General features: G+C 38.0%; 1 protein-coding gene and 1 long non-coding RNA gene across 3 annotated transcripts in view; one reads left to right on the top strand and one right to left on the bottom strand.

Annotated features, from left to right (window-relative positions):
• The window catches only part of LOC122202697, a 75,444-nt gene that overhangs the window by 5,753 nt on the left and 45,241 nt on the right, over window positions 1-24,450 (top strand). Inside the window, exon 2 of the long non-coding RNA XR_006194807.1 lies at window positions 20,903-21,016. This is a non-coding gene — a long non-coding RNA (uncharacterized LOC122202697). The remainder of the gene's footprint in view (window positions 1-20,902; window positions 21,017-24,450) is intronic.
• Window positions 1-24,450, bottom strand: part of VCL (vinculin) — a 110,028-nt gene that overhangs the window by 72,624 nt on the left and 12,954 nt on the right. For both annotated transcript variants that reach the window (XM_042909142.1, XM_042909141.1), the window contains exon 2: window positions 1,183-1,253. In XM_042909142.1, coding sequence (XP_042765076.1) covers window positions 1,183-1,253 — 71 coding nt within the window. The remainder of the gene's footprint in view (window positions 1-1,182; window positions 1,254-24,450) is intronic.

Genomic DNA, 24,450 nt, shown 5'->3' with positions numbered 1-24,450 from the left:
CTGAAGTTTAAATAAATGGAGACTACCTATGTATCTATCATTCATTTCTCTCATTTATTTTTGAGATTCATTCATTTTTTTAATTGAAGTAAAATTCACATAATATAAAATCAACCATTTTGAAGTGAAAAATTCTCTTTCATTATTGATTGGTATTCCAATTTATGACTATACCATAATTGTTTTTATCCATTCTACAATAAACAGACCAGTGGAGTCATCATGAACAATGTTGATATCAATGTTTTCATATATGGATCCTAGTGTACATGGGCATAAGTTTCTCTGAGAATTGTCTGTCCTCTACTTTACTAACACCAAACTGTTTTCCAAAGTGGCCGCACCAATTTACATTCCCAGTAGGAGTGTATGAGAGTTCCAATTGCTCCACATCTTTATCAACAACTAATATTATCACACTTCTTAATTTAGGGTTTATAATGGAGTAATTTGCACAGCTCTGATGAGTAATGAGATAGAGTACCTGTTCATAATTTATTGGCCATTTAGATTTCCTCTTTTGAGGTGACTATTCAAATCCTTTGCCACTTTTTTTTTGTAACTGAATAGCCTTACCTTACTTTTGACTTTTGAAAAGTAAAGATTCCACTTTTTTTCTGTCCTATGCACCAACCTTTACATTTACTTAGGTCTTGACTGCCATAGAACAAAATCACTGAGCAAAGACAAACTTGACAAAGTTTTAACTAATCAAAAGTTAATATCTCCGCTTTTACTCAGGATAGGCCAAAACACCTGCAAATTATTTGTAGGAATTTGGGTGATAAGTAAATATAATTTAAATTTAAAATGTTACTGAAAAAACACTGCAATAAATTTTTAAGTTTGTATCTACTGTTATTCCCTCATCTCCAAGCAAAGGTGTTTAGCATATAACTCAGATTCATGCCTGCTAAGGTCAGAATGTTTCTGAATCTTTTCCATTCCAAATAATGAAACTCAGAAGTCAAACTTTCATTAAAAATCACTATGTCAAAAATGCCTAATAGCAATGAATACAATCAACAGTAGGAACTACAGTGTTATAAGATGAAAAGTCAAAATCTCAATTGTAAACACTTTTATATTAAAAAAAAAAAAAAAAAAAGTTGCTCCTGGAATCAATTTTCTTTCCTACCAAGAGGATTATTCTGCTTAGCAAGAGAAGAATGTTTTACTCACTTAATAAATGCTGGTGGCATATCTCTCTTCAAAATCTGATCTTCAGTGGTTTGAACAGTCTCTTTTCCAACCTACAGGAGAAAAAGATTCACAATTCAATAATAAATTCTCAGACTTTTAAAAACTTATACTTAAACATATTGAAACACATACTTTATCATTGAAGTTTCTGGATTCAAAGAAAATTTCTGGATTTTTGAAATTATCAAGACAGTTCCCATATATCCTTCCACAATATACTTGGATAACAATATGGGATACAAACAATGTACCACCCCTTGTTCAGAGTAATTCATTTGAAGGCACCGCGGAGCACAGTAAAAAAAAGAGATAAACTCATCTCTGAGATATATGTATATATGTTTAATTGACAAACTACTTTATCTTTTTTTTTAAGATTTTATATTTAAGTAATCTCTATACCCAATGTGGAGCTCAAACCCACAGCCCCAAGATCAAGAGTCACATGCTCCACCAACGGAGCTAGTCACGTACCCCTATATCTCTAATACAGTACATGAAGTACAATGAATCAAGATAAGTAAGCTAAATGTCTATACGGGGGGGGGGGGGGGGGGGAAACATATTACTGGAACTGAAAAAAAGTATAAAGCAATTATGATGCTGAAACTAGAAACCAAACATATGAAAATACACAACTTCACCATTAATCAAATAAATTCACACCAGGGGTGCCTGGGTGGCTTAGTCAGTTGAGCATCTGACTCTTGATGTCAGCTCACTCAGGTCACGATCCCAGCGTCCTGGGATCAAGCACCATCTCAGGCTCTGCATTGGGCATGGAGCCTGCCCCTCTCCCTTGCTCATGCTCTCTCTAAACTAAAAAAAAAAATTTTTTAATTAAAAATAAATAAATAAATTCAAACTAAAGCAACACGATTTTTCCCCTAATTATAGATCAACTTTTTAAAAAATAATATATAATGCTTAATGCTACAATAGAATAGTTTTATACCCTTCTAATGGCAATGTAAACTGGCATACTCCATTTGGAAAAGCATTTACTAGTATGTGTTAAGAGATATGAAAAGTCATATCTAGGAATTCCACTTAAAGAGAATATACACTATAAGCAATAATACCAAATGTAGTAATAACAAGATTCACAAAAATATTCACTATCATGGTAGTTATAAAAGCCAAAACATTTTTTAAATAACTTATCCAACAACAAGGAACAGCTAAGTAAATTAGGATAAAGATAGAGTACTACAGAGCCATTAAAACAATGGTTATAAAGACTCAGCACTACATAAAAATTTTTCTGACATTATATTTCATTTAAAAGGAAGAATAAAAATAATAAATACACTATGATTACAACAAACCAGAAAAATCCATATGTATGAAGCAAAACACTGAAAGAATACAAAACAAAATGTTAACAGTGATTATAATGATGCTTAGGAAATTCTGTATCTGTATTTCCTCTTTTCTAATCTTCTGAAATGTGAATATACAATTTTTATAATTTAAAAAGTAATATTAAAATGTTATTCTGGGTTATTTAGATGCAATTATTTCCTACCTAATAACTGTAGTAATTATGTCATTTCATATAAATCTTCCAAATAGTAATATCTAAAAATATCAAAATATATCAAAATATTAAAAGCCACACTAACCAGATTATGTGCACACATATTTATTATATCACAAATGGTACACATACTCACTTTCTTCAAAATTATTCCTCTGTAGGGCTTGGATGTCAATTTTTCTTTCACTACAGCTATATCACATACTCTAAAGTACTCTAAAGAAAGGTAAACTTGAATATAGTAAATGGTGAAACCCACCCATTTTACCAATATAAAGCTACATAAAAGTGCTAAATCATAAATATAAACCACAGTTTAACGCAGAAATCTGTAATTTTTTTTTAAATCCAGAATGGAAAGTATCTCAATCCTACCATTTAACTGTTTAACTTTTGATTGAGTTTAAAGAAAAAAAACAAGTAAGAAAAATCCCTTAGTGCACAGTAAATCAGCTAAAGAAAATAATACAATAAACTATTCTCAGGGAATACAAGTCATGCATAAGTTAATGAATACAAGTTTTTTCTCTCAAGTTAATAGCTCAGAAAAAAGCAAAAACACATATACCACTGTGTAATAGCCAGTGCTTTTGTAGACAATAGACTGCCTGTATCATAATAAAAGCCTTTCAAATCAGCAGCTGGTTCTCTAGAGTTTCTCAGATCAAAACATGACAGAATATTTCCAGATGTATTGTTCACTATATTTTCCAACTAAAATCAACCATTCAAAAAGCTGTGGGCCATGATTTCATGAAATAAAAAATGAAGTTCAGCAACAAAGTCACTAGTTCATACTGAGTATAAGGGCCTAGAAGGATATTCATATTTAGACACATGGAGATTTCTTTTATTTTACACACACAGAGACACAGCAAGGGAAGAAGAGGAGTGAGTTCCTCTTATATCTCCTTTAGAAAACATTCAGTTATTCAGCTGTTATTCAGCATTATGAAACATTTATTGAGTACAACTACATAAGCCAGGCACTGTTCTAGGTATTGGGGCTAGAGCAGAGAGTAAAAATAAGCCTCCTGCCCTCATGGAACTTATATTCTAGTAGGAGTAGACAGAAAGTGCACAAGTACATAAATACACAAACAAAATCACCCCAGATAATGGTAAGGATGATACTATATAGACTATAGGGTAGGAGTAGAGGGTTCCTACTTTAAAGAGTGGATAAAGAAGACTTCCCTGAGGAAGTAACACTGGAGTTGAGACTCTGAAGCTGAGAAGGAAGCCTCATGGAAGAACTGGGAAAGAACACTCCATAGGGAGAAACAAGACAAAGACCCTATGGCAGGAAAATTTGAGTATATCCAAGGAAGCTTAAGGAGGCCAGAGTGGCTGAAGTTCAGTGAGGGGAGAAGGTGTGGTGGTGATAGGGCTGGATAAGAAGGCAAGGGCCAGATGGCAAAGAGCCTTTTAGGCTAGGTTAAGATGTGTGGAATCTTTTCTAAATACAGTAAGAAGAAGGACTGCTAAACAGGAGATTGAAATGACCTGATTTTCTTTTTAAAAAGACATTTTTGTCTGTGATGTGGCCAAGTGATCTTAGTGGGTAAGGGGAAGCAGGCTGACCAGTTAGGAGGCTACTGCAGTCATCCAGCAGAGAGAAGACAGTAACTTAAAATAAGACATGAAAGTGGAAATGGAGAATTAGCTCTTTTGGAGGAGGAACTAATAGGACTTGCTCTTGGACTGCAAGGAGTGGGGGATGGGGAGTAGACCGAGGGGGGGAAAAATCAGAAATGACTTCTGATCAATTAGGTGAGAGGTCTTTGAAGGCAGCAATGCTGGAAGGCTGATATATGGCAAAGATTTACCCTCAAAAAATAAAACAATCATGGGGCACCCAGATGGCTCAGTCAGTTAATTGTCCAACTCTTCGTTCTGGCTCAGGTCATGATCTCACAGTTTCGGGAGTTTGAGCCCCACGCAGCAGGGAGCCTGCTTGGGATCCTCTCTCTCCCTCTCTCTCTGCCCCTCCCCCACTCATGCTTTCTCTGTCTCTCTCAAAAAAAATTAAATTTAAAAATTAAGATAATCTGGGGGCGCCTGGGTGGCCCAGTCGGTTAAGCGTCCGACTTCAGCCAGGTCACGATCTCGCGGTCCGTGAGATCGAGCCCCGCGTCAGGCTCCGGGCTGATGGCTCGGAGCCTGGAGCCTGTTTCCGATTCTGTGTCTCCCTCTCTCTCTCTCTGCCCCTCCCCCGTTCATGCTCTGTCTCTCTCTGTCCCAAAAATAAATAAAAAACGTTGAAAAAAAAATTTTTTTTTTAAAAATTAAGATAATCTGTTTTTAAAAAAATAAATAAAAATTAAAATTAAAAATAAAGCAATCATGAGTACACCCAGCAAAACCATTAAAACAGTTTTACGAACAGCCAATAATCTGACCCTGGTGAAGGTAATTACTAAAGAATGAATGAATTTTACTTAAATATTTTATTTCTCTTTTCTAAGGGTAGGGGTAAGTGGGGAAAGAAAAGTAGATAATAAAAATATACTCAAAGCCTACTTATCCAGAAGCTATTTTTTTTTTAAAAAAAGGCATGTGGTTCCAGAGCCTGTGCTCTTCTTTTTTGGTGGCAGGGAGATGGCGTGGAAGGGCAGAGGGAGAGAGAGAATCTTAAGCAGGCTCCACACCCAGCACAGAGTCCAATGCGGGGCTCAATCCCACCACCCTGAGATCATTACCTGAGCTGAAATAGTCAGATACTCAACTGACTGAGTCACCCAAGCACCCCTTAATTTACTATTCTAAGCTGCATTCATACTTGTGGTGACAGTATCCACAGTCACTCCAATCTTCAATATACTCAATCCAGGATTAAATTAGGTACAATAAATAAATGCTCCCATTTTTAAGGCAAAACACATAAAGCATGACTGTGTAGAATAAATGTCATTTTCACTTGAGGAATTGATTTTTAGCAATCCTGTCCAATAGAACTTTCTGTTATGATAGAAATGTTCTTTTTGAACTGTCCTACCCAATACAGTAGCCAAGAGCCACATATGCCTATTGAGCAGTATGGCTTGTGCAACTGAAGAAGTAACTTATTACTTTTTATTTAATTTTAATTAATCTTAATTTTTTTAATTAAGATTTTATTTTTCATTTATAGCATTTTAAGTTCACAGCAAAACTAAGGGGAAGATAACAGAGATTTCCCATACACTCCCCGCTCCATACAACAGCCTCCCCCATTATCAACAACCCACACCAGAGAGTACATTTGTTACTACCCATAAACCTACCATTGACTACATCATAATCACCCAAAACTCATAGTCAACATGACAACTCACTCCTGGCAACCACTAATCATGTCACTGTCTCCATAGTTTTACCTTTTCTAAAATGTCGTACAGAATCATCCTGTATGTAACCTTTATCGATTGGCTTCTTTCAATTAATTTTAATTGTAATTGCCACATGTGGCTAGTGGCTACTATATTGCACAGCTCAGGTCTATGGGACTTTCACTGTCTCCTAAAACTGGTCTTCCTGACTCTAGACTTCCATCTTCTAATTCACTCTTCACACAGCTGCTAGATTAACCTTCATTTTTGCCTTTGCTGCATGGTCTCTTCACAAAACAAAGGAGCTGGGTCTGCAAAGACAGTTGCTAGATGGAGAAGAGAAGGATCAGACAGTCCAAGCAGAAAGGAAAGAACAGGCAAAGGCTCCGATGTGTTTGAGCATATGGTTGAGTAGACAAGAAAAACAGGTTGGTGTGGCCTCAGCAAAAGAAATGAGGCTAGAAAGGGAAGCTCCAGTCACCTTGGGAAGGGCTTTGTATGCCAAGCAAAGACAGAGAAGATTATGTAACTTAACTTGCCCATTTATTCAAAGGTTGTCATCCTCTGTTCTAGATCTTTCCAATTCAGTGTTGTATCACTGAAGTATCAAGTCAAGAAGTTCCAAAGAAGCCAGTTTCTAAAGATATGCAGGATCAGAAAAGCATCTTCTATTTGTGAACAGCTGGCAAAGTCTATCTAGGAGAGCCAAGATAAAGCTTCACATTTTTTAGGCCATCAACCAGGAAATGTACTTTCCTTCTCTTTCCCCACACTATCAAAACAAAACAGCTTTTTTAGCATCCATCTTTTCCAAACAAAAAGAGTAGAACAATTAAGAAAGGGATTAATTCACAAAATGCTCTTTGTTAACTAGCAGGAATCTTCATGGCTTGTGGAAAACATTTCTCCTGGAGGCCTCAGCCTTACTGTGGGGAAGCACATGATTCCTAATACAAGCTACACTTTACAAACAAGCAGGTCAGTAATAATTTGGACAAATGCTTCTCGAACCTGTGCAGCACCAGTCATCAAAACACTTAACTACTTTAGTTAAGCCAAATGTTTTTACTACATACATGTTAAGAGCACATGCACAGGAATTTAGTGACTTGGTTTCTAGTTACAGCTTAGCTAATAAATAGCCATGTATGGGGGCACCTGGGTGGCTCAGTCTGTTAAGGGTTCGACTTCAGCTCGGGTCATCTCAGGGTTCGTGACTTCAAGACCCGCGTTGGGCTCCATGCTGACAGCTTGGAGCCTGGAGCCTGCTTTGGATTCTGTCTCCCTCTCTCTCTGCCCCTCCCCTGCTTGTACTCTGTCTCTCTCCCTCTCAAAAATAAACATTAAAAATAAACAAATAAATAAATATATGGTCATGTATGTGACCTGAAATGAATCATATAATTACTCAAATATTTCTTCTCAACTATGTGATCTCTTTCCTTCCTTGTCTACTGTAGTTGACCCAATTACCTTTTAGCTCTCTAATAAAGGAAATTTACCTTTAAGTTTATCTTTTCTACCTTCAGTCTTCATTTACCACTTCAAATTCTTTTTAGGAACAAGGCAAGGTATGAAATGATTAATAAATGCAAAATTTAAAAGCTCTCACTTCCTGTATATTTTATCTATACATTTTATGATTGTGAGGTTAAAGTTGATGTCTGATTTTTTAACCTTAAAATAAATCATATTCTCTCTGAAAAATAAATGCCCATAGTTAAAGGGTACAAAGCGGGGGACGGGCACCTGGATGCTCAGTCAGTTGAGCATCGGACTCTTGATCTCATCTTGGGTCTTGATCTCAGGGCCGTGAGTTCAGGCCTCATGCTGGGCATGAAGGGTACTTAAAAAAAAAAAAAAAAAAAAAAGCAGAGAAAAGAATGCCAGAATGCCAAATAGGTCTTAATTATAAGTTCTGAGGTTTTCCAGGTGAGCATTTAAAAACAACCCTTTCAAAGTAATCTAACTTTATAGTAAATACATTTTATTACTTCCAAGCTTTGTTCCATTGCTGAAATTCAGACTTGTTGGTTCTATTCACTGCTAAAACTATTTCTCTTTTATTTTCTTCTTCAGAGAATTGCCTCTAACTCTTGAGGCCCAATTCCCTCAATTCAATAAACAGGCAGTAAGTGCCAACTATGTGTCCGCTAGGTGGTAGGAAGAGAATGAGATAAGAAATAAAGCATCCTTAGATAAAATGAAATAAGGGTAGTGAATGAGTAAGAGGCCTGGGGGCATTTTCAGGGGGCTTGGCGGGAAGCCCTGTTTCTTTTGAAGAGCTCTTACTTTGTTCAGTAGTTAATTTAAATATCTTTTGTTCAATATGTGACTTTAGTTCAAAATTCTATGTGAGAGGCCTTTTGTCTTCTGCTGTTGTTATTATTACTCCTTTCATCACGACCCACTCAATTTGGTTCAGTAATGTACAGAGATTTGGTTTCTTTCCAGCAAAAGAAAGAAAGAAAGAAAGAAAGAAAGAAAGAAAGAAAGAAAGAAAGAAAGGGAAAAAGAAAAAAAAAAACAACTTGGCTGGTTCAAGTCATTACCCAGACTAAAAGTATGTTAATGTAGAGGTCTCCCTTAGCTAGCCTAAATATAAGAAAACAGAAAGACAAAACACATAAGAGAATTTGTGTTAGAGATTTACACAGTATAAGTGGTAGCCATAGAACATCAGATTTAAAGGGTGCAGGGAGATGGTAATCAACAGAAGTCCTTAATGTATTTTATTTTTATTTTTATTTTATTTATTTTTTTTATTTGAGAGAGAGCTAAGAGGGAGGGGCAGAGAGAGAGAGGGACAGAGAATCCCAAGCAGGCTCCACCTTGTCAGCGCAGAGCTGGATCGGGGCTCAAACCCACAAACCGTGAGATCCATGACCTGAGCTGAAATCGTGTCAGATGCTTCACCGACTGAGCTACCCAGATGCTCCCCTAATGTATTTAGACAAGAAAATGCAATGAAAATGTAAGCCAAATGTACACTTAAAGTTACAGTAGGCCAGCCATGGAGCCAACTGATGGAAACCAACTGATTGTGACCAGACAAGGGAATGTGCACAATTCTGCCTGTACTTAGTTTGGCTCAAATCTCTGTTTCTGTAGTATAGCTATTAGGCTGATCAATCCATTATACTGAAGGGCCATTCTGATATGCAGCTGTGTCCAGTACCATGTCTATGTCATAAAACAATAATAATGTATATGCCCACCATCAGCAACACTTTTGCTTATTTTCCTGCAGTGGTGATGGATTTATGATCCACCCACCCCTCACTGTACCTTTTGCATTATTCACAGATGATATACTAGAGTCAGGTGTTTAAAAAGCCATATATCCAGAAAAACAAGGACTCTCTAACCTACTCTGATTTCCAACTCACTCATTTAATCAACCACTCATTGAGTACTTCCTATGTGGTAGGCACTGTGCACAACATTGTGTGCGATGGCAATATAAAAATAAGTGGGATTCAGTCCTTGCCCTTCACAGAAAGACAAGACAAATGCTTAAACTAATCATTGTTACACAGTGTAATGCATGCTCTAACGGAGTCACATCCAAGCTTCAGCTCTGCATCAGTGATGTAGGAGAGGTTTCACAGAGGAAAAGAAACTCTAGAAAGGTTGATAAGAGCTCTTCTCCAGGAGTAATGGGATTTGGGGAAGAAAGAGCTTTCCAGCAGTGGAGCAGCTATGTGAAGGTATGGCCAGTTTAAGGTCCACAAGGAGGAGATATAAAGAAGATAGGAAATTGGAGAAGCAGAAAGGGACCACATTAGGGAGGGCCTTGTGTGCAGTGGACTTAGACTTTATTCTCTAACCAATGGGAAATTATTTAATGGTCCTAAGCAAAAGACATTATTAGGTTTGCATTTCAGTAAGAAAAATTCAGCAGCAAAAATAAAACAAAGGTAAAAAAAATAAAATAAAATAAAACAAAACAAAAAAACTAGAATGATCAGTTCATTTGTTAGTTCATTTACTCAATCAAATATTTATATAACATACCATGTGCCAGGTATTATAGACAGTAATGAAGAAAACACATGTGGCCCCTAATCACACAGAGCTTAGAGTCTTAGTGAAAGTAAAGATAAACTAAAAGCAGCAGCAGTATGGATATGGATATGAAGGCAGATTTAAGAGGTGCATCTATGTGACATTCCATGTGGAGGGTAAGGGAGAAGTCTGGAATGACTCTCAGGCTCCTGACTCAAATGGACTTGGTAGTATAGGTAATATAGGAAGAGAAAACCAGATCTGAGAAAGAAAATCATGACTACCTATGGGATGTTGAGATGGAGATAAGCACTTGCTCAATAAGCAACTGAAGAGATGGTTCCTCAGTTTACATGCCTAGGCTGAAGAAACAGAGCAGAGCTGGTAGAAAAGCAAGCTGGTGAAAAGAGCTGAGAAGGAAATGTCTGAAAACAGGATGTGTGGAATGGTAGAACTATGCCATGAAAGCTAAAGAAATACAGAGTTCCAAGAATGTGAAAGAAGAATCAATAGTGTCTACTGCCATAGTTAATGGTTTCAGTATATTCAGAGAGTTGTGCAACCATCACCATAATCATTTTCTGAACATCATCATCATCCCATACAGAAACCATCTGCAGTCACTCCTTGTATTTATCCCCAAACCTTCTCCACCCCGTCCAGCCATAGGCAATCAGTAATTTACTTCCTGTCTCTACAGATTTGCCTATATTTGATACAAATGGAATCACACAGTGTACAACATTTAAAAAAAAATTTTTAATGTTTATTTATTTTTGAGACAGAGGGAGACAGAGCACGAGTGGGGGAGGGGCAGAGAGAGAGGGAGACACAGAATCTGAAGCAGGCTCCAGGCTCTGAGCTGTCAGCACAGAGCCCGATGCAGGGCTCGAATCCACGAACCATGAGATCATGACCTGAGCCGAAGTCGGACACTTAACTGACTGAGCCACCCAGGCGCCCCAGGATACAACCTTTAGTGACTGGCTTCTTTCCTGTTGGAGCATATAGCGGTATTTCATTGCTTTTTATTGTCAAATAATATTCCATTATATGGTTATACCACATATTTTCTCCCAGTCTGTGACTTGTTTTTACTTTTTTGATGGTGTCCTTTGTAGCACAAAAGTTTTTAATTCTGATGAAATTCAAGTTATCTATTTGTTCTTTTGTGGCTTGTGCTTTTAGTATAGTATCTAAGAAGGCTTTGCATGACCAAGGTCATGAGGATTTATTCCTATGTTTTATTCTAAGAATTTTATAGTTTTAGCTCTTACATTTTAGGTCCACAATCCATTTGAAGTTAATTTTTGTGTATGCTAAGAAAATGGTTATTATTTTCTTTAAAGAAACCAAGCATGTTGATAGGCTGAAGGAAAGGAGGCAGGAAACAAGACGTTGATTATAAAGCAAGGTCTCTAAAGAGGCAGGGACAGAATCTGGAGAACAGGTAGAGACACTAACATTTACCAGGAGGAAATCATCTCTTCCTCAGAGACAAGACGGATGGTGAGTGAAGACAGAGACATTAACTGTAACTGTGGGGCCTATGACCTATATCTTCTTAGGAATTTACAAACAGTTTATTTAAGGATCTAAGATAACTTTCAGTCAGGAAATCTGTTTAATTTAATTTAATCCACCACTTTCCAATTTCTTAATACCTACCAACCTATGATGGAATTGGGATTTGTAGGATATACTTAGGAAAACAGTCATCTAGGCCACGAGTTACAAATTAGTAACTCTTTGTGCAGATTTGGACCAACGGTAATTTATGTTTCATCCACATTGTTTTTAAGTCAAGAAATTTCATAAAGATACAAATTTATGAAACTCTTGACATACTAGAAGATTGGCCACATCAGATCTGCATTTCAGCAAAGAAACAATTTGCTAGAACCCAAATATCCTATACAGGGAATATACTCTCTGTACCATTCCCTATAATCTTAATATCCAGACCATTTCACTCATTTATGTCAGTTCCTGGTCTCTGTGGATATCTAGGTTTATCATTCCCACATTAGGCAACCCTCTCAGTGTCTACACAGAGTGAAAATTCCTGAAGCCACTCTTAGAAATTCCTTATGCAAGTCCCCTCTAAATATTTTGTTATAAAAGTGCTCTTCTTATGAGAGCTGTGAGAAAGACTGAGGGAAGTATTTATGTCAGGAATGACAAAACGGCAGTGTATGGGCCAGGTGTAATCTACAGACCTATTTGACAGGCACGGTATTTTTTTAAAACGGAAAACTTCACATTAAAAAGAAATACAGATGTCCAGATTTTATTGGATATCAGGAAGATCTGGTAACACAAGACTCTGTTTCCATATGGCAACAATAAGCTGGAGATAGTAGCAGTCTTCTTCAATCAGGTCCTACATTTTTCAATTTACCACAGTCCCTACCACTCCCCAGTGTCCTCTAACTGGTCTGATTCACACATTTACACATTTGGTTGTGCAGGCATCTGAGTTTGTGCCACCTGGTTTAATAAAATCATTCAGTTCTTGTATTTTTTTAGTATTTATTTATTTTTGAGAGAAAGTATCGGTGAGGGAGGGATGGGGGTGGGGCGGGGGGACAGAGGATCTGAAGCAGGATCTGCGCTGACAGGAGAGGGCTTGAACTCACAAACTGTGAGATTATGACCACAGCCAAAGTCAGGATGCTCAACTGACCGAGCCACCCAGGTGCCCCAGACAAAATCATTCAGTTCTTAATTAGCACAGTACACAAGGCAAGATTCCCAACATCATGAGTGTCATGGGAAATTCTACTTATGCCTCAGCTGTTTCACTAAAGAAATATCCCCCTCTCCCCCAAACACATAGCTACCTCAAAAAAAAAGAAAAAAATGACTAGAAGGAAACAGCATGGAAAGTAGAATTTCAGGTGATTTCTCTTTTCTTCTTAATCTTTTCCTGTACTTTTCAGATTTTTAAAAAATGACTATGCATTACCTCTATAATCAGAAAAACAAACTAAATTTCTAAAATGTGTCAACAGGGGCACCTGGGTGGCTCAGTTAGTTGAGCATCCACCTGCAGCTCAGGTCATGATCTCACAGTTCATGAGTTCAAGCACCCATTGGGCTAACTGCTGTCAGTGCAGAGCCCACTTCGGATCCTCTGTCCCCCTCTCTCTCTTCCCCTCCCCCGCTTGCACTCTCTCTCTCAAAAATAAATAAAACATTTAAAAATAAAATGAAAAGTGTCAACAATATTCTTGGTAAGGGGGCGCCTGGGTGGCTCAGTCAGTTAAGCATCCATGTCTAGATTTTGGCTCAGGTCATAATCTCGCCATTTGTGAGGTGGAGCCCTGCATCAGGCTCTGTGCTGACATTGTGGAGCCTGGTTGTGATTCTCTCTCTCTCTTTCTCTATTCTTCCCCTGCCCGCACACTCTCTCTCTAAAAATAAATAAATAAAATTTAAAAAAATATTCCTGGCAAGTAATAATCCATAAAGTAATGAGAAACCACCAGTGCCTAAAAGGTTCATATTTTGACCAACTGCCGAAAATTGAATTTAAATGTACACCAATGATAACACAATCACATGGGATAAACAGTAGATGAACCATGTCAGTGGCAAGTTCTAACGTCAAGCAGGCTTATTTGATGCAACATACGTTCCTTAGAACTAGTGTTAAGCTGCCTCGGCAGCAGCCTTTTATTCTAACCCAATTTAAGATTGACTGTATCGGTTAAGGTTAGATAAATGTTAACAGAGCAGCCTGCTCACCAGATTCATATTTATGAAGATGCTGTGGGCAGGCTTCCAATTGGCAAATACTAGATTCTCTCCCTCAACTCAGTACTCTTCTGTACATGTCACAAATACTTACACTTGCACTCTGGATGGCCACTAATTTAACAACAAAGCAGGTCTCCAGCACAGTGAACTTCTCGCCACCACCCACTTTCTCCCAGCCGTCTCAAATAAACACAAAATATTCTCCTTCCATTTCACAGAGAATTTCAGAGTAAAAAAGACTTTGGCAATCTACCCTAAATGCATCACTTTAAAAAGGAGGGTCAGGGAGGTAATTTCTCTAAAGAAGTTGCAGAACATGAATGTAAATCCAAGCATCTTGGCTCCATTTCCTGTGTTTTCAGGTATACTTCCTAACTTGCAAGCCAGACATTAAGTTGACAAATATTCCTACACTCGTTTACAGCATATCAAATCCTACTTAAAGGGATTTCCCTTTTGTTTTGAAACATGCATAAGCAAATACTACATCACATTAAGTTCCCCCAATTCTCACCCTTTAGTCCTGTCTTTAGTAAGAGGAGAACAAGCAATAATTACAGGAAAATAAAAGGATGGTTTTTCATTCAATCTGCTTTACTTTTTCTAATTTTTTTTAGTTATTAAAAAGATTACTTAAACAGGAACTCCGTACTAGTCCCACTAGTCTTATAATTAAATAACTATCGCATATTCATAAATACTGATGGGGAGGAAAAGATCATTGCATGATCTGAATATAATCTTTAGCAGATGCTTCAAGTAAAGAACAGATTCCACTGGGGTCAGGTTTGACACACAATGACTGATAATGTGCTCAGAAAACAGTGCCAACTAAAATAAGAAAATATTAAAGACAGTAAAAAAAAAACAGTTAACATTTAATTCTACCATTTTCTTATCTGCCCACATATACCCTTTACTCCATTCTAATTCCTTCTATTTCGGCACAATTAACTCAGGAAGACTGACATGGGGAACAAAAGCAACAGAAAAAAATTAAATTTCCTTACAACTTAGAGCCCAGTGACAAGTCCTTGAAACAGGCAGAGTGACCTTCCTCTAGGAACTCAACTGCCTGGATGTTAATACTTTGCTAAGGGCTTAACATCCCAACCTCCAGGGCCCTGTTAAGTCTCCATTAACATATAAAAATTCCTTTGGAAACTTCCTTTATCTCTACCCGCCCGCCCCGCCCCGCCCCGCGCAAGATATATGTTAGCAATCATCCTCCAAGCATATGGCCCACTGATATACATCTGAAGGGTCTTATGACTAAGGTTTTACTAGACAGTAGTAAATGACCTATCCTAACAACAGCTAGCCCCTCAAGGTCCTGGAAACTTTGCTTCCAAATTCCTTAGAAACTTATACTATCCCTAACCCCTCCCAACTTGAAAGTATGTAATCAATTGTTCTCACAATCCCAGTGCAGCCCTTTCTGACCATGGGTCCAGTCTTCATGCTTTAATAAAGCCACCTTTTTGCACCAAAGAGGCCTCAAGAATTCTTTCTTGACCGCTTGCTCCAAGCCCCAACATTTCTACATCAAAGACCTTCATTCTTTTATTTTCATTCATTCTTCAATATACCTATAAACTAATCCTTTCAGTATTAAAGTGACTAGCTGGGCTCCTTTAAAAAACAAAAATCATGGATGAAGTGATGGGGGAAAAAAAGCTAACTATTGCCAAGGAAAATTAGGTCAACTCTACTACCTATCCTACGTGTCTCATACATGATTGTAATGAATAAGAATGTGCTTTGTACATCATCAAAGTGTCATCAAACATAGACTGTTTCCGTGCTATAAATGTTAAGTCCCTTAAAGTATTCCAAAGGCCCCACCAGCATCAAAACAGTCTCCATCTTCTTACTGTTCTCTAACCAATCTGCTTTTCTCAAAGAACTATTATTCCACAGAATTTAAAATACACTTTTTCTGTTTAATAGCCAAAATTGCAAATGCATTTTTTTCCTGACAGTTTTAGTTCACAAATGTGCATAATTTCAGTAACAATGCAGCTCTTGCAGATAAGACTGGGTCTATAACCACCATTTGTAACTTTGTCCTTATGGAAAAATAACTTCAAATGAATTTGTAAATGAATTTTTGAAATGCAACCCATTTTTATGTGGGGAAAACTGGGGACCTCATGGAAGGTAACAGGGTAGTGGAAAAGAACTGGGGCTTTGGAATGAATCTCTCCTTCCACTCTGCTATTATTAATACCGTGTCCTTGGGCAAGTAACTTAATCTCTTTCTCACTCTTCTAACCAGCAAAATGGGAAAAGTAAAATCTCTCTCAAGGCTAAAGAATGTAATACATATGTAAATCACCTAATACATCTGTATCTTCCAGGGCCTGGAAGATAACAGGTGCTAAATAAACATTAGTCCTTTTTTCTTTCCCTCTGCCATTGTGGTATTCATCTGTGACTTCTGTTTTCTCCTTTTAAAAAAGTTTTTTTTTTTTTTTTGTTAACTGCGCACATGCTGTAAATCAGGAGCTCTTTATTACTTCATTAAATCTTTATAACAATATACCTATGAGGTAGGTACCATTACAATCTCATTTTACAGATGACAGAGGCAAAGATAGGTTCCTTGATCTGCCTAAAATTACTCAGATACTGGTGTTGACTTCAGCACACCCATGCTCTAATTCTAAACCACTCCCAGGGGTGCCTGGCTGGCTCAGTCAGTAGAGAATGTGACTCTTGACTTAGGGGTTGTAAGTTTGAACCTCCATGTTGGGTGTAGAGATTGCCTAAAAACAAAATCTTAAAAAATACAAATAAAATAAGCCACTCTACTGTGTTTGTGTGTGTATGTGTGTGTGGGTGTGTGTGTGCATGCGTGTATGTGTGTGTGTAATGAGGGAAAAGGATTCAATGATATGGATTGTTTTCTGCTGTTACATCACATGATTCTATAATTCTATGGAGCTATCAGACGGCAAGGATAAGAAAGACTTCAAGCCCACAATGGGTATATATAAACCACCAGGCTGCAGTCTAATCAACTCCTATCCAATTGTTCTGATTTTCCTTCCCAGAAGCTGGAAGGTTTCCACAGCCAGGACAGGTCAGGCTCACTAGGGATAAAGCTGCTTCAGCTCCATAACTGTTACTTGCTTAGGAATGATCAGCTGAGTCAACCTGGCCTCAATTAGCTTTTAAAATTGAACCAGGATTGACCAATAATGTAGCCTTTTACTTTTTTTTTTTTTTTTTTTAATTACAGGTGTGGTCAAAATTTGAAATAGTAACCCAAAGACAAATGTCTTTGAGTGTCTTTACTAATGTTGGGAATCATCCTGCTTGCTAACTGGAGATCATTCAGAGTCACTTTTACAGTTTAGTAATTAAATTTGGCTCCAGGCTGTAACAGACACTCTGACCCATTAAATTAGGGCCAGAAGCAGAATTACTCTATTTCAGCTCAAGCTACAAACACATTTCTTATAAACAGCCAGAACCAGAAATCCAATGTTTGGGAATACTAATATGACAAATGGTTAAGGCTGCTCACTTCAAACGCCCATAAAAAAGATTTGTTTAATGGTACCTAAACTAAATAAAACCCCCAAGTTTTACCTTTAGGCTTTTGTTTTTAACGTTTTTACCTTTTCTTCTTAATGACTACAAACATATTTAGTGCGACTACACATGGGCTAAGCAAGACTCAATTCTAAACTTGCTGAAAAGTGAAATAAGAGAACAGCTGCAGCACATCCAGACCAAACTGGCCGAGATGTACAGACAGAAAAAAAGCTGTTGTCAACCATCCCCAGCTATACTATTTGTGTTTGTGCCTTTTGCCGATTATATTTCATCACTGCTCTTCATGTAACATTAATAGATCAGACACAACCTTGGTTTAATTAGAAGACTTTCACAGGGACATTATTTCCTTTTGTTTCACCTGCTTACTACTACAAAGTACCACAAGCCTAGATGTTGAAGAGCTGCCACAGATAACCAAACCCATCAGTTAAGTTCTGGCTCTACCATCTTACATAACTTATTCCCAGTTGGGGAAAAGAAAGAGAATTAGAACTGAGAGGATTACATTATCATGAGGGTCTATTCATCTATCTAGTTTTTTTGTTGTTTTTTTTTAATTGTTGATGTTGTTTCAAGCAAAGTATCAAAAGTCAATGCTGGCAAAGCACCTATACACTAAACTACAATCCTTTTATCTTCAGTCAGCCCTAAATATCAAGTTCACTCCTAATGATTCATTACAGAACAACACAAGTCTGTATTTGGTTCATAAATGGAAACCTTCCCGAACTGAATTTACATGGAAGATATAACAACAGAGAATCCCTGTAGATAGAGAATGTATAAGATTATCACTGTTGAATTTGAATTTAGAGTGTGAATTCCTACCTTAGCAGGGAAGTTTCTATAAGCCTAGTAATCAATAAATATACTCAAGTCTTAAATAATAATCACATAATTAGATGATCCTCCTTGGGACATATCCAAGTTCTCCCTAGGGTATACACACTTCATCGACTGTGAGGTAGATTCTTCTATATAGCTAATACCATCAAAAATATTATTCAGTGGTGTTGTATTTTCTTTTTTCTTTCTTTCTGTCTTTTTTTTTTTTTTTTTTTTTGAGAGAGAGAGGGAGTACGAGCACAAGTGGGGGAGGAGCAGAGGGAAAGGGTGAGAGAGAATCTTGAGGACGCTGGGAGTAGAGCCTGCCCGCCCGACACGGGCTCAATCTCACAATGGTGAGCTCATTACCTGAGCCAAATCAAGAGTTGGACACAACCGATTGAGCCACCCAGGCACCCCCTTTTTTTAATAAGACATAAACTAGAGATGTTGAAGGTATCTTTTGTATCCTGATGTTTTTAGTTAATTTATTCTTTAAATTATGTCCTAGGAATTCCATTTGTAAGGCAGTGTGCAAGTGATACAAAGATGCAATTAGGCAGTTTATAGTTAGTTAGGCTTGGAAAAGATCAGAACTACATAAATGCCTGCTGTGTATAGGCCAACAGGGAAGTAGAACTTAGCACTACTGGGGGTAGGTGGACACAGAGTGCAACCAGCTGTTGAGATTAAGACAGTCTTCAGTATTTGAGCTAAGCCTTAAAGCATGGATATAATTTCTGGAGGGAAGAAGGTATCTTAGATGGAAGGAAATACAGCATATGCAAAGAAACAGAACTGAGAAGGACTGGAATGTGTTCATGAAATGCCAAGCAGTCTCATGGGGTCTAAGTGCAGGCTTTGAGGGAGGGGCCCTACTCTGGGGTAGGACCAGCAGTAGATTCTGATTTTGGCTTTTCCACTGTCAAAGGTACCTGCCTCAGAGACTCTATTGATCATGTCTGAGAATACATTTTCTCATTTTTATTTATTTATTTTTTAAGTTTATTTATTTTGAGAGAGAGCATGTGCAAGCAGGGAAGGGGCAGAGAAGAGAGATCCCAAGCAGGCTCTGTGCTGATAGCACAGGGCTTGATCCTGCAAACTATGAGATCATGACCTGAGCCAAATCAAGAGTCGGACCCTCAACCGAGCCACCCAGGTGCCCCCACTTTCTCATTTTTAAAATGAGAGAGTTGGGGCCATCTGGCTGGCTCAGTCAGTAAAGCATGCGACTCTTGATCTTGGGGTTGTGAGTTTGAGCCCTACATTGGGCATACAGTTTACTTAAAAAAAAAAAAAAAAAAAAAAAAAAAATGAGAGTTGGATTAGAACATCTCTGAGGTCTATTCCCAACTTTATAAATCTTAAGACTCTGGGTCAGGGATTGGCAAACTTTTTCTATAAAGGGCCAGATAGTAAATATTTTAGGCTTTATGGACCATATAGCCTCTGTCACAACTTCTCAACACTGTTGTAAGCTGAAAGCAGTCATAGAAAATATGTTAATGAGTGGGCAGGGCTGTTCCAAGAAAGCTGTATTTATGGATATTGAAACTTCAATTTTATATAACTTCATGCACCATGGAATCTTCTTTTGATTTTTTTTTCAAACATTTAAAAATATAAACACTATTTCAGCTCCTGGGCAGTATAAATTTTGGCCCACAGGCTATATATATAGTTTGCTGACTTCTCCACTCCATAGAGAAATAAAAACAAAGGGGGGGGGGGGCGTGAAGTGTAATAGCCCTCAAGAGCTAAAATAAGGAGTTTAGATTAATTTAAAAGACAATAGGAGGAGGTACAGACTTCTGAGCAAGACAAGTGTTGAGATCAGAACTGTACTTAGATTTACTAATAAGTAAATTGGCAGTAATGGATGGGAGTGAGAGGCTAATAGGTAACTATCAAGGAGGGACATTATTCTTTTTTTTTTTAATTTTTTTAATGTTTATTCATTTTTGAGAGCCAGAGCGTGAGCAGGGGAGGGGCAGAGAGGGAGACACAGAATCCAAAGCAGGCTCCATGCTCCAAGCTGCCAGCATAGAGCCCGATGTGGGGCTCAACGCACCAATGGTGAGTTCATGACTAGAGCCAAGATGGACACTTAACCGACTGAGCCACCCAGGCGCCCCAAGGAGGGACATTATTAAAGTCTAAATCTAGACTGGTAGCTTTGAAGAAGGAGAAGAAGAAAAAAGATATGGAAGGAAAGATCAACAGAACACTACTTAAAAAAAAGAAGAGGAAAAGGTTTATCTGGCAAACATAATAAAAGGGGTCAATTTCTGGACAAGAAGGGGGAAGAAGGGGATTCTGCACTCCCATTCCTCAGTGCCATCAGTATACGACTACAGGAGACTGAGGAATTTGCCTGTTTCTGGAAACTCTAGAACAAGCAGCCAATTTGGAGCTTCCAGTTCAAAGATAATAGTTTCCTGGTATATTAGGTAAAATGTAGCATTCATGTTTAGGTGTTAGAGACGCAATAGATATGGCAGTTTTAGAGACGATGTTTATTTATTTACGGCTCCTTTTTCTCCAGGGACTTTTCAGCAGCCTTCGCAAATTAGGAAAGAGTATTCATCTGGTGTACACAGATAATATCATTGCGCTTAGAATTTTAAAATCACTCTGCTGACTGTGACTTGGAATTTATCTCTATTTCTTCTTCCTCTGACAGAGAGAAAACTGCAGTGCTGCAAATACAACTGATTCAGCATTACAGTATCTACCAAGTGCAAGCAATCCCACTCTACGAGAGCACTACAAGCCTTCCAGAACTCAAACTTGTAAGGTGGGTGAGGTTGGAGGACAGAGTACAAACACGTATACTCAAGTAGCTCTAATTCATGACAGTATCTTCTAAGAAACATAGGCAAGCCTTATGGAAAGATTAATTTCAACTGAGCCGCCTGGAAAGAAGCTTCAGGGAGAAAGTGAGATCAACATCGGGCCCATTTTAACTCTTGGAAGGGTGATTCCAAGCATTGAAAATAGCACAAACAATAACAAGAAAAATATATGAGAAAATACTGGATGTATCTTTTTTACTTCGAAAGTGGTACATTTTCATTTTTAGGAGAAAAACATGAATTTTGGTAAGAAAAAAAAAGTTTAACCTGAAATCCCACCACTCAATCCCACCACATTTTAGTCTATGCTCTTCCACATATAGGATAATATAAAACGGGATCATTCTAAACATATCTCCCTACTGGTTTTTGCATAACATCTTACTGGAGTGATTAAAAACCACAGGCCTACCTGACTTGAAGGCCAAGTATAGCTCTTTCCTTAGAGCTCCCACTTCAACTTGTTCTTTTCTCTTTCCTTCCAAGATCTCTATAGGTAGATCCATGCTACTAGCCACTGTATTTAATTTTTCTTTTTTCCACATGAAATCAAAAAGGTATGTATGGTATGACTTATTTAACATACAACTTCAATATAGCCATTGTTGACACCTTTTAGGTTTTTGGTCCTGCATTTCAAAGTGAGCTCATTTGCATAAATAAAATACTGAAGTTCTGGCCCTGCCACTTATTAGCCCCGGGCTCTATGAGCCTTAGTTTCCTCATCTATAAAATAGGAGTAACAACCACATAGTGTTGCCCTAAGGATAAATAAAATAATTAGTAATTTTTAAAACCACTTTGTTTCACTGGTGCATTTCTGAAATTGAGAATACTGTGACTCCAAATGTAAATGAAGTAATAAAGAACTCTCTAGAATTTGCCCCATCTTTCTCTATCTGCACTCCCCCAGTGCTTGAAGGCAGCCTTCCCTGTCTCTTGGATGGATGGCTTTCCAACAATGTGTGTCTCACTCTCCAGTCTATGTTCCTCACCACTACCAGGGTTATCCTACCCAAACCCAAAACTGTCCATGTTATACCTCAGTTTAAAATCCTTCCACTGCCTCACATCCAGTGCTTAGAATGGTCCCCTTCTAGAAATTATCCTATAAATGTACTTGCACAGGCATAAAATGACTTAACTGTGTCATTCATTGCCACAGTCTGAAATAGCAAAAGATCACAAATAACCTGAGGTCCCTCCATAAGGGCCTAGTTACATAAACTATGTTACAGTCATCAATGGATTACTATGTAACTGTCAAAAGGTTCAATATGTATTAAGAAATGTTCTCAAAGTATTTCAAGGGAAAAAAATCGAGGAACAGGACAGTAATGATAGGTAACCACTTATATAAAAGGTGAACATATATTGCCTGAATATGCATAAACTATCTCTAGAAGCATACCCAAGACATTGGGTTTCCTGTGTCCATTGGTTTCCTATGAGGAGGAACCCTATTGGTTTCCTATTGAAACTGTGACTGATGTTCAAGGGTGGGATTGAGACTGTTTACTAAATCCCAAACCTTTCAAATTTCAAACCAGGTGAATTTTTTACTTATTCAAAAATTAAAGGATTTTTTGATTGGTTAATATGGCATATAATATTTTTTGGTTGGGTTTTTTTGATTGGTTAATATGGCATATAAGTCCCTTCCCAAACTAGCACAATCTACCTTGGTAGTCTCATTACTAAAGCTTCCCTACTCCCTAACTGCACATTTACACTCTTGTATCTTTGCATTTGCACAGAAGGCTTTTCCATTTTTCTCTGGCTGACAAACTTGCTTGTGCTTCAAATACTGGCTCCCTGGGATGGAATGAACTTCCCCTCCTGTCTTCCTGCCATATTCTGCAAAAGGGCCTTTGGCCTAATTTGATTACATGTTTGATCCCTGGCAAACATGGCTGGGTTCACAGTCCTACCTGAATCCATCAGAAGCTTCTACCCCTCAGATGCAAAGTCCAGACCTCAGAAGGCAATAAAAAGAGTGATGACACAGCAGCACTATTCACACGAGCCAAAAGGAAGGAACCTAAGTGGCTATCAATAGATGAATAAACAAAATGCAGTACATACTCGCAATGGAGTATTATTATTAGCCTTAAAAAGGAAGGAAATTCTGACATAAGATACATGGATGAACCTTGAAGACATTATGTTACGTAAAATAAGCCAGTCACCAAAGGAAAAATACTATATGATTCTACTTTATATGAGTTGCCTAGAGAAGTCAAACTCAAAGAGACAGAGAGTAGAATTATAGCTGTCAGGAACTCAGTGGAATAAGAAATGGGAAGTTGTGTGTAATGGGTACAGAGTTTCAGCTAGGGGCAATGAAAAGGTTCTAGAGGTAGAAGGTGATCATGGTAACACAACAATGTGAATGTACTTATTGTCACAGAATTGTACACTTAAAAATAGTTAAAATTGGGGCGCCTAGGTGGCTCAGTCGGTTAAGCGTCCGACTTCGGCTCAGGTCACGATCTAGCAGTCCGTGAGTTCGAGCCCCGCGTCGGGCTCTGGGCTGATGGCTCAGAGCCTGGAGCCTGCTTCCCATTCTGTGTCTCCCTCTCTCTCTGACCCTCCCCCGTTCATGCTCTGTCTCTGTCTCAAAAATAAATAAACATTAAAAAAAAAAAATTAAAAAAAAATAGTTAAAATGACACCTTTTTATTATTATTTTTATTTTTTATTTTTTGAAGACAGAGAGTGCAAGTGGGGTAAAAAGGACAAAGGGTGGGGCACCTGGGTGGCTCAGTCGGTTGGGCAGCCGACTTCGGCTCAGGTCACGATCTAGCAGTCCGTGAGTTCGAGCCCTGCGTCGGGCTCTGTGCTGACAGCTCAGAGCCTGGAGCCTGTTTCAGATTCTTTGTCTCCCTCTCACCGACCCTCCCCCGTTCATGCTCTGTCTCTCTCTGTCTCAAAAATAAATAAACGTTAAAAAAAAAAAAATTTAAAAAGGACAAAGGGAGAGAGAGAGAATCCTAAGTAGGCTCCACACTCAGCACAGAGCCCTTCACAGGGCTCAATCCCACAATCCTGGGATCATGACCTGAACCAAAATCAAGAGTCAGACGCTCAGCTGAGCCACCCAGGGGCCTCTACAATGGTAGCTTTTATGTTACATGTATCTTCCTGCAATAATAAAAAAAAATTTTTTTTAAAGAAAGAAAGAAAAGAATCAGAGACTTCCACGGTCTCATGACAGTAATATTATCCTAGAATTCCTTCAGATTTCAAAAGTACCTTTCTATTCTCATCCTGGTATTAAGCTCTTATAGTTTCTACACTCCAAGATGTTTTTTATCAAACCAAAAAAAAAAAAAAGAAAGGGAGAGAGAGAATATAATCTTTTTTAAAAGGTCTG

The sequence above is a fragment of the Panthera leo genome, chromosome D2 (assembly GCF_018350215.1).
Source record: "Panthera leo isolate Ple1 chromosome D2, P.leo_Ple1_pat1.1, whole genome shotgun sequence".
Lineage (NCBI taxonomy): Eukaryota > Metazoa > Chordata > Mammalia > Carnivora > Felidae > Panthera > Panthera leo.
Note: the sequence above shows the minus strand (reverse complement) of the source record. Positions and strands in the feature narration are given on the sequence as shown.